This window comes from Motacilla alba, unplaced genomic scaffold, assembly GCF_015832195.1.
Source record: "Motacilla alba alba isolate MOTALB_02 unplaced genomic scaffold, Motacilla_alba_V1.0_pri HiC_scaffold_481, whole genome shotgun sequence".
Classification (NCBI taxonomy): domain Eukaryota; kingdom Metazoa; phylum Chordata; class Aves; order Passeriformes; family Motacillidae; genus Motacilla; species Motacilla alba.
Window position 1 is genome coordinate 1452 of NW_024037592.1, and position 11663 is coordinate 13114.

At 48.0% G+C, this 11663-nt stretch overlaps 1 protein-coding gene across 1 annotated transcript; it reads left to right on the forward strand.

The window, feature by feature from the left end:
* The first annotated feature begins 1591 nt into the window (after positions 1 to 1591).
* On the forward strand, positions 1592 to 2700 carry LOC119696834 (endogenous retrovirus group K member 19 Pro protein-like). Its single transcript, XM_038126676.1, has 2 exons — positions 1592 to 1858; positions 2482 to 2700. Exons 1-2 carry the CDS (start codon positions 1592 to 1594, stop codon positions 2698 to 2700), a joined length of 486 nt encoding a protein of 161 aa, XP_037982604.1.
* Positions 2701 to 11663: the final 8963 nt, after the last annotated feature.

Genomic DNA, 11663 nt, shown 5'->3' on the forward strand with positions numbered 1-11663 from the left:
CCACTGCAAACCCCCTGTAGCCAAGCCTTGCCGTGTCCTTCCTCAAATCCACCCCAGTCCCAAAAAGCTCTGCCAAAGCCAGCTCCAACACAACACAAAAGCATAAGGGTCGCTCTCGCTCTCACTCCTCCTCCTCCTCGGACAGCAGTGACAGTGACTCTGATTCTGATACACAGTATATTGATGCATGGGCCCAAATTAAGCTCGAAGCCGCAAAGGCAGGAGATTGGGAAATGGCACAGAGAATTTCTGCCTTCCCAGTAGATTATAAAAAAGGAAAAATAGGGGGGACCACTACCCAAAAAACGTGGGAACCTCTAACAAATAAGGAACTCATACAGCTAAGGAACACAGCTAAAGAACATGGCAGAAACTCTCATATTTTTAGAAATTTCCTAGAAGCCACGTTCTCAGCCCATATCTTGGTACCCCACGATATTAAGAATATGGCCCACTGCCTCCTTTCCCCAGCAGAATATATGTTATGGGAAAGGCATTGGAAAAAACAATTGAAAACATTATCAGATTCATATGCTAAAAATGCTGATAGGCCAGATCTTACAGTTGAACAGCTGGCCGGTGAAGGGGATTTACAGAAACCTAATGATCAGGCTGATACCTTACCTAAGGAAGCATTGCAGGACCTGGCTATGGCAGCAAAAAACCTCCTTACTTCTTACCCCAGATGATTCCATTCCTTCCCAACATTTTTCTAATATCAAACAAGGAGTAGAAGAAAGCTTTATCAAATTTGTGGATAGAGTTAAAGATGCTCTAGAAAAACAGATAGAGAGCACAGAGGCAAGAAAAGAACTGTTGTGTAAACTTGTCATGAGTAATGCTAATGAAAAATGTAAAACAATTCTGAGGGCTCTACCCCTGGACACAGAACCTACCATAGAGCAAATGCTGGAAAGCTGCACACATCATTTGTCCAGTGAAAATACAGTGGCAGAAGCAGTTTCTAAGGGTATTGCTGAAGGAGTTTCTGGTGCATATGCAGCTATAGCTTCTAAAGACCAGGCTCGCTGCCTGTACTGTGGTGATTTGACACATTTCATGAGGGACTGTCCAGACAGGCTGCCTGCCCGATACCCTGGCCACACCTACCGAAGGCCCCAGCACCAGCCACGCTCCCAGCCGTATTCGGGAAACGGGTCTCGGAGCCCGGTGGAGCCCCGGGCTATGACAACAAATCAAAGGCCACCCAGACCCATCCACGCACCACCCCGGGAGATTCCAGAACACCTGAAGAGGGTCCAACACACAGAGCGACACCGATGGGAACAAGACGCCAGCTGGTAACTGCTCTGTCCATTGACTTTAAAAATAAGATGTTTATCGTGTTCCCACAGGCAAACGTGGGCCAAAAGGCGGTCCTTCTAACATCTTAATTATAGGTGACACTGTCCATAGCCCAAAGGAGATCTTTGTTGTTCCAGAGGTGCAAACAGTGCACTCAGGACAAGAAATCTTTGTTCAGGTGTACTGCACGGACTTACCATATTTTCTTTCAAAGGGAACTCCAATTGCACAGGCTTTTCTACTCCCAAAGAATCACAGGGAGCAGCTTCCTCTCAACCCTACAGCAATGTGGGCACAAGTTGTGGGACCAAGTAAGCCTACCATCGAATGTGGTCTCACCTGCAGAGGAGAAAAGTTCCACCTGCCAGGGATGCTGGACACCGGTGCTGATGTGACCATCATCGCTCGCACAGAGTGGCCAGCACACTGGGATCTACAGCCAGTGCCAGGCATGATTTCAGGGATCGGTGGAGCCACAGTGTCCATGCGGAGCAAGAACAACGTCCTCGTCAAAGGGCCTGAAGGCAAGCTGGCAACCATCCGCCCATTCGTGGTAAGGGCCCCCCATCACCCTTTGGGGAAGGGACATTCTATCCCAATGGGGGGCTTCCCTACGTATTCCCAGACAGGATTTCTAACTGGGGCCACTGAGGAGCGCGCACTGCCAGATACTCCTCAGCTCACCTGGAAAAGCCATAACCCGATCTGGATCGAGCAGTGGCCCCTTTCCGAAGAAAAGCTGCGCACACTACAAGCTCTCGTGGAAGAACAGCTGGCCACAAAAGAAGAACCAAAGGCCACATCGTTGAGACCACCAGCCCTTGGAACTCTCCAGTCTTCGTACTGAAAAAGCCTGGAACGGACAGGTGGAGGCTCCTCCACGACCTTCGCAAAATCAACGAAGTTGTCGACGACATGGGCCCCTTACAGCCAGGCCTGCCCTCCCCATCGATGCTGCCTAGAGACTGGACACTTGCTATCATAGACATTAAAGACTGTTTTTTCAGCATACCTCTGCACCCTCTCGATGCCCCACGGTTTGCTTTCTCGGTGCCATCCCTTAACAGAGAGGCTCCACTTAAAAGATATCATTGGCGTTTTCTGCCTCAAGGATTAAAGTCCAGTCCTACTATATGCCAGTGGTATGTTGCTCACACCCTGTCTCCTGTTCGGAAGCTATTCCCAGAGGCAATCATCCACCACTATATGGATGACATCCTGGTCTGTGCATCAGAAAAAGCTTACCTGGACAAAGCAGTTAAAAAGACTATTGAAACCATAGAAAAAGCAGGATTTGAGATCCGTGAGGACAAAATACAGTACACCAACCCATGGACTTACCTTGGCTTCCAGATCCGGGAAAGGACCATCGTACCCCAGCAGCTCGCCATCTGAGACGACCCAAAGACCCTGAGGGACTTACACAGCCTGTGTGGATCCATCAACTGGGTGCGTCCCCTGCTAGGAATCACAACAGAGGACCTCGCTCCCCTGTTCAGCCTTCTCCGTGGCCACGAGGATCTGGACTCTCCGTGCACTCTCACAACAGAGGCCCGAGATGCCATCACCAAGGTCCAAGAAGCCCTGTCTTCACGCAAAGCCCATCGCTTTGAACCCAGCCTGCCCTTCCAGTTCGTCATTTTGGGAAAAGCACCTCGGTTTTATGGACTGATTTTCCAGTGGGACACTCAACTTAGAGACCCTTTGCTGATCCTGGAGTGGATCTTTACAAATAACCAGCCTAAAAAGACGATTACCACCTTCCAAGAAATCATGGCACATCTAATAAAAAAGGCTAGATCCCGCCTCCGCTCTCTTGCAGGGTGTGAGTTCACATGCATATACTTGCCACTGACCACTGGGGACCTGGAGCATTTGCTTCAGACCAATGAAAGTCTCCAGTTTGCCCTAGATAGCTATACAGGCCAAATTTCAGTTCATATCCCCAAACACAAACTTTTTAATCAGGATGTGACCTTTCATCTGACCCCAAAATTAGTCCAAAGCAGGACTCCTCTCAAAGCTCTAACCATCTTTACAGATGGCTTAGGGTCATCCCACAAGTCGGTAATGACATGGAAAGACCCAAATACCCAAAAATGGGAATCTGATATTGAAATAATGGAGGGATCTCCACAGATTGCAGAGTTAGCAGCTGTTGTCAGAGCCTTTGAGAAATTCAAAGATATACCCTTCAATTTGGTCACAGATTCGGCTTATGTTGCTGGTATAGCTATGAGAGCAGAACATGCTCTTCTCAAGACCTTTCCAATCCAAAGTTACACCAATTGATTTCTGCATTAACACGCCTTATTTCCAGCAGAAAGCAACCCTATCATATAATGCATGTGAGGTCACACACCGACCTCCCAGGCATCATCACAGAAGGGAACAGGAGAGCGGATGCACTAGCCATGGCAGTAGAGACTGCTAATGTTCCTAACATCTTTGCCCAGGCAAAGTTGTCACATGCATTTTTTCACCAAAATGTACCTGCCCTTATCAGAATGTTCAAGCTTTCAAAGGAGCAGGCAAAAGCTATTGTTGCCACATGCCCGAGCTGTCAAAACTACCAGATACCATCCATGGGGACAGGAGTCAATCCCCGAGGTCTGAACAGCTGCCAGCTGTGGCAGACAGATGTAACTCACTTCACACCCTTTGGAAGGTCAAAATACGTGCATGTATCGGTCGACACCTTTTCAGGAGCAGTGTTTGCATCATCACATACAGGAGAAACTGCACAGCACACCATAAAGCACTTCCTCCTTGCCTTCGCTACCCTGGGAGTACCAAAGGAGATTAAAACAGACAATGGACCTGCCTATACCTCTCGTAAGCTAAAAGAGTTCTTCAGTGAGTGGGGAATAGAACACAAGACAGGCATACCTGCAAACCCCACGGGACAATCCATCGTAGAAAGGACACATCAAACCCTCAAAAGAGTCCTCAATCAGCAGCAAGGAGAAACAAGAGCCATATCTCCAGTTGAAAGACTTTGCAAGGCTCTCTATGTCATCAACTTCCTAAACTGTACAACATCAGAGCCTGACCCACCAATACTTCGGCACTTTGCAAATACCAGCCAAGCAAAGCTCACCGAGAAACCACCTGTGCTGGTGAAGGACCCAGAAACACATCAAATCACAGGACCTTTCCAACTGATCACTTGGGGAAGAGGGTATGCATGTGTTCTACTACCATCAGGTCCAAGGTGGTACCCAGGAAAAAACATCAAACCATACCTAGGCACCGCAAACACTACCGCTACAAACACTGACAAGAACCCTCCTGAGTCAAAACACAAGTCCTCCTCAGAACCAAACAAGCTCTGCCTGGAGACGAAGACGTCGCCGAATCTCCACATGCATAGGGAAAGACCGTCCCACCACTCGACAGCAGACAAAACAGAAAGCTGAATAACGTTCTGCTGCATTTAGCCAGAAGCTAGACATAGCTTGGACACAAAATTGTTCTCTGAACCTTAGAATTTTATGTTTTTAACCCCTCTGTACCCTAAAAACCCTATTGTTCCCCTCTCTTGCCTCTTACCAAAAAACCTACACCTACCCCCCCTATCCTTAGCCTATTAGAAAAAAAAAAAAAAAAAAAAAAAAAAAAAAAAAAAAAGGGGGGGGGGGAAGGAACAAGGGAGAAAACCCTAACCCTCTTGTCATAAAGATAACAAATTTTGCTTATATTCCCTATCAGAAGCCCCATTACTGTCCAAAGATGAAAAATATCTCCGTTGGTGCTGTCCTTATTGCTGCCTGGATGCTCCTCACCGTACCATATGCCATCGGTTGGATTAGCCCACAGCCTAGTCATAATGTTTGGGTAACCTTAGCAAAAACATTAAAACAGGATAACATGTGTTTATCCATGGGAAGTGTTGATAACCCACTTTCCACATGTCTAGTAGGAATTCCCTTCGCAGCCGATGACTGGCTTGTCTATAACACAGAGCTCCTCCGCACCACAGGTAAGAGACCCAACCTGGTAGATACTTGGGACGAGTGGACAAAAATGTTGCCCAATGCTCTAGAGGAACCCCAAGAATTGGACCTGCTGGGGTCCTCCAAGGCAACATATTGCGTCAAATTCTACTTCAGGTGCCTGAAGAATAATTGGCCAGAAATTGACCAGACCAAAAAACACATATCGAAAAGATGTATCACCCATTAACAAAGCCTATAACCCTCCTGATTGGTGTAATTACACTGCTCCTGTGATCTCTGTGTCCTCTCTCAATCCCAAAGTATTACCCAAAGGGAACGTTTCTCATCTGTGGTGACAGAGTGTGGGCTGGGATTCCCTCTCGACTCCAGGGAGGTCCCTGTACCCTTGGGAGACTTTCTGCCCTAACTCCAAATATCACCTTGTTACACAATTGGAAAAAAGAAAGTGAATTAAAACGCCACAAAAGGTCCTACACAGAATTTGATGAAAATTGCGATCCCAGATTATACAATTGGAACAAACCAAAAAAGATTGCTGTCTCCCTATTCCTACCATGGGTAGCTGCAGCCAAGGCCCTAGGTGAAATAAATCACCTCGGGTGTTGGCTCAGTAAGCAGGCTAATGCTACATCTGCAGCCCTGAGCGATCTCTTAAAGGAAGAAGAAACCACAAGACATGCATCGCTCCAAAACCGAGCAGCAATTGACTTTCTGCTGCTGGCCCACGGACACGGCTGCGAGGACTTCGAAGGGATGTGCTGCTTCAACCTCTCTTCACGCTCGGAATCCACCCATGCGAACATCCAGAAACTGAGGGACCTTGTGAAGGACTTGAAAGTAGAAAACAACCCGGACTGGGTTAATCACATGTTCAGTCAATGGGGATTAACAGGATGGGTTGCATCTTTGGTTAAGGGAATGTTGTGGATTTTTGCTTGTGATTGTCATTGTATTAGCCATGTTCTCATGTCTTGTTCATTGTTTCAAAAGAGCTATAGGGAGTGCCTTTTTTTCTAAATACAGAAAGTGGAGTTGTAGCAGGCACAGGCCTGCGAACCTGCCTTGGCGTTCAGAGACAGAATGCTGAGCCAGGATGACTGTCCCCTCTCTCCCGATCTCGGACCCTTGCTTATCTTTCTGTAAAGCTATAGGTCACTTTCCTTTAACCCTTACCATTGGACAATTCTCAATCCTCCCTAACCCATATAAACCCCTGTTTCTGCCCCGGCTCAGCGGAGCTGCTGTCCCTGAGACCCTTCGAGACACCCCGTGGAAGAGCTACGAAGAAGACCAATAAAGGCACCGTCTTGGAACCTCATACAGCGCTCTCCTCTCTTTCCTGGTCTTCCGAATGCCTGCTGCGTGCCCCAGCCAAGCCTAGCAAGCCCAAAGAGCTGAAATCACTCATGAGCTGATAATCACTGAGCTGAAATCACTAAAGGCTTGCTAAGGCATAGGCTAGGGGCACCACCAGAGCTTGGGCTGATTAGCCCCCCTCAGAGCTATGTTATCCGGCTTTGATGCAGCTCCTGGGTACACCCCGTATCCCAGCCAGCGGCATTAGTGGAAATCCAGCAGGCTGCCTGCCCCTAAGGACCAAGGGCCTACCTGGTACTGACAAAGGCTTCTGCCTGGGGAAATAAAACTCAGAACCCCACGGTCCTGGTCTCAGTTTTGCAGAGCTCCGTGGCACTCTCTAAGCAGCCCGAGTTGGCACAGGTGGCAGCTTGTCCCTGGGCGGCATCTTGATATTCGTGGAAATCCTGCAGCAGGCAGCTAACCCTAACCCTAACCCGACACCCTAAGGCCCAAACAAAGAACCAAAAAGACGCTAAAATAACGCTGAGAAACCCCTAAAACACCCTGAGACCCTAACCCTACAAAATGGAGGCGGTCACGTGATGCTCGACAAGATGGCGGTGCCCTGGTGGTCACGTGATGGGGTCCAAGATGGCGGCTTTCGGGGCGTGGTCGTTTTCGACGTTTTCCGGCGGTTTCCCCGCGCTTTGCCGGTCTCCATGGTGACGGTCGTGCTGCTCTGATGCGTGCGCGTCAGGTGCGGCTGCTTGGGGGCGTTTTTGTCGCGGGGGGGGGGGGGGGGGGTGTTTCGGCTTTTCCGTCACGCACTGAGCAGGGGCGACTATGCTTGGGGTCCTTTTTGAGTGACTGGGGGCGTGGCTGGGGGCACAGTTAGGGCGGGGGACCGGGGAGGGGCTTCTGGGGGCGGGCTCAGGGGCGGAGCGACGTGACGGCATGGTGACATCATGTCGAGGGGTGTGGCGTGGTGGGGCTGCACTGTGCGGTTTCTGACGCCGGGTGGCGCTGTGAATGCGTTGCGCCGCGGTCGCCAGCAGGGGGAGGTGTGATTGCAGTGTGTGCTGTGTGCCGGCAGGTGGCGCCGTATGTGTGGTTGGCGGTGTTCGTCGGCAGGGGGCTGCGTGGTGTCCGGTATGGGGTGGGTAGGGTGTACTTATTAGCTGGGAAGCAGGCTGGGTATCTGTATAGTATATGGTAAAAAGAAGAAAAAACTATATGTCCGGTGCAGCAGTAGAAATTTTCAGGCTCCCGGGGAGTAAATAATTGTCTTTAAATCATTAAAGTTTTTTTTTGTTTGTTTTTTACTCCCAGGGAGCCTGAAAGTTTCTACTGCTGCTTTCTTATTCTAAAGCTAAAAGGGAAGACAGAGGAAAAGAAAGGGATGAAGTTGAGAGAACAAGACAAGAGGGAGAGGGGGAGGAATGAGAGAGAGAGAGAAATGAGAACTGAAAGACAGAGAATGAGAGAGACAGAGAGGAATGAGAGAGTGAACTGAAAGAGAGAGAAAGGAGAGGGAACTGAAAGACAGAGAGATCCAAGAGAGAGAAATGAGAAGGACACAGAGGGAAATGAGAGAGAGACCTGAGACAGAGAGACAGAAATGAGGGGGGACACAGAGGGAAAGGAGACACAGAGAGAAATGAGAGAGAACTCAGAGAGAGAGAGACATAAAAGAGAGATGAGAGGGACAGAGGGCAAAATGAGAGAGGGAGAAAGAGAGATGGAGAGAAACGAGACAAAGAGAGAGAAGGTTGGGGAAGTGACAGGGAGAAAAGGGGAAATAAATAGAAGTGAGAGAGGGAAGTGAAATAAGAGAGAAAAGGAAATTAAAGACAGAGGGAACAAAATGACAGTCAGCATTAGGGAGGAAAAAGAATGGAGTCACAGAGAAATATGGAAATAGAGGGAGAGAAACAGAGAAAAGAAAATAGGGGTGAAAGCAAATGGGGGAAATAGCATTACAGAAGGACAGAGTTAGAAATGGTGACAAAGAGGGGCACGGCTACAGCTGGACAGAAACAAAGTTAGAAACTGAAGACTAAAGTGAAAAATAGACTGATGAGTAACAGGAAAGGCTGAGCGAGAAATACAGAGGAAAAAACCACTAAAACACACCAAAGAAACACAAGAGGCAAATGGGGCATGGGGGACATGGGCAAAGGGTATCGGGGTTAGGGCTGATTCGACTTTATTGATTTAGAATTTTATTTAGAGTTCAGCAAAACACATGGAAACAACCGATCCAAATGCAAGTAGAGATACAATATACATATGAACACAAGTCCAATTTACAGAATGGACAATACATCAAAATGCAGCAGCAATTGCAAATACAGAATAATACAAGGTAGCACAAGCCAAATACATATGAACACAATAAAACCATTTTTCCATTTCTGAAAAATTGAATACACTTTCTTCTATTGCTACAGGAAACACAAAACAGAAACAGCAAACTCCACTCAGCCACTATACACACCGCCTTCACATTACACACAAACTCACCGTCACTCTCATCCCAGCTCCTTCCCCGACCCTCTGGCCATCATCGCTCCTCGGGAATGTAGTTCCCGGGAGCTTCCAAAAAAAAATCCTCCTGCCTGACAAAAACCCCCGGTCCCGCGACGGTCTGCACCCAAACTTTGGCGATGAACCTCGCCTCGCAGACCGGCCGGGACCGAGGAAAAAAAACCCAGCCGGGGGGAAAAAAAAAAAAACCCCCGGCTGGGGATTTTTTATTCTAAATTTTAAAATGAGTTGAAAAACCTGAAAGACAAAGGTCACACACACAAGGTTAGAACCAGTCAACACACACACACATACACCCACCACAACGCCTTCAGCTTCCGCACAAACCCACCCTGGCTCTCACCTCGACTGCCCTGCTAACCCCCGCCTATTGCCACACATTCGTGCCGCTCCTCGGGAATGCGGTTCCCGGGAGCCTCCCAGAAATCCTCCTGCCTGACAAAAACCCCGGTCCCGCGACGGTCTGCACCCAAACTTTGGCAATGAACCTCGCCTCGCAGACCGGTCGGGACCGAGGAAAAAAAAACCCAGCCGGGGGGGGGAAAAAAAAAAAACCCCAGCTGGGGATTTTTTATTCTAAATTTAAAAATTAGTTGAAAAACCTGAAAGGCAAAGGTCATACACGCAAGGTTAAAAACAGTCAGCGCTCACTCAGACAAGCACACACAGACAGACACAATCACAACCTCTCTCATATTCTTCAGCTTGCACACGGTGCAACCCTTACTCTAAGCACCACACTGAAGAACGTGCTTCAACGGCCTCTGGCTTCTGTTCCTTGATGTCAAATTGTAGACTCCGGAAAAATCTATAGCCTCGAGGACCTGTGAGACAACAAGAGGTGGTCAACGAGTGGCTATCTGACAGCTAGGAGGTCTCCCGACTCTGGGCCCCATAAAACTTTCTACCCAAAATCCCACGGAAGACAGATGAACTGTAAAGTTCTACCTAACTGTGACTACATGCCAGGGCAGGGGAGCTCCGATCCTAGAGTGGCACAATGTAAGTAAAGTACAGCCAGCATAATTGCATACAATCTAAGCCAACACAGGTACATACAGGATAAGTACACGCAATGTAAACTAGCATAATTGCATACAATATAAGCGCACACAATGTAAACCAGCATCGTTACATACGGTATAAGTACATACAATATAAACCAGCATAACTGCATATAAGTGCACACACTATAAGCCAACACAAGTGCATGCAATATAAATACACACAATGTAAAGCAGCATGATTGCATACAATATAAGCACACACAATGTAAACCAGCATCATTACATACAGTATAAGTACATACAATATGAGCCAGCATAATTGCATACAATATAAGCCAACACAGGTACATAGAGGATAAGTACAAACAATGTAAACCAGCATAATTGCATATAATATAAGCGCACACAGTATAAGCCACCATCGGTACAATATAAGTGATTTGAGATAACTCTCTGGAAGATTAATTCTTGAGCCGTCTACCCTTTGAGAAGATGGAACCTAGAGAACTAGTAGTCACATGAGGGTGTAATACACTCCCTATGGAAGTCCAAGAGAATGGCACGGGAAAAAAAGGCACTACCAAAGTTGAGAAGGAAGATGAATGAAAATATCTTGTGTACTTCTTCCTGGCTCAGAGAGTAAAAATGTAAAGATGCCGGAATAAGCGATATCCGGGGAGGAACGTGAGTAAAATGCGGCCGATATGATGCAGAATGATGCCGATAAAGCATCGAGATGTAACAAAGGCCTACAGCACAGAAGACAATGGACACGGACAACATAACACAGACATGGACAACATAACACAGACACGGACAACATAACACAGACACGAGTGGAAACCGCCTGGCAGTTTCACCTTATGGACCCAAGATTCCTAGCGCAAGATGAGCCACAGGCGATGATGCCAAAGGAAAGAAAGCCCTAGGACAGCACGTGATGATGAAACGCAACTCCTTAAAAGAAGTTAGTGTCAGAGCAGTTAGGAGGATGCTCAAAAGGCTCAGTACGCCTAGAGAAGGAAGCGAAGACTGCCGGGTGACCGTGGCTATAGCTCCGAGCCTGAAGGTGAGCTCCTCGGGGAAAGATCCACGACGACGCTGAGAGTCGAAGAAGGCTGACGACGCAAAGTTCACAGAGAAACGTTCAAAGAGAATGCAGAGATGGATCGGAACTACCCTGCCCGGCAAAGGCGCTGCTGAGGCTGAGGACAAGCCCTATCCCTTTACTTCCAAAGAGCTCCATCCCCCTACAGACCTCTCCGCTAAGCTAACATTAAACTGCCTCCTGTGATAGCAAAGGTTTTTCCCCTTCTCCCAACTACTCGCCCCAACACTTAGACACTTAGCTTTTGGAAGATGAGCGAACAAAATCCATCGTCGTTGGATGTGGACATCAAGACGTGTGCTTCGGTGCAGCCGTTTCCAAACTTCGCCTACAAGCCTCCTCACGGTACCTAAGAGAAAACAGAAAAGGTGACTATTGCCCTCAAAATGAGTAATCCCCGGGACTCCTCCACACCACTGTCCCAGCTCACCTCAAATC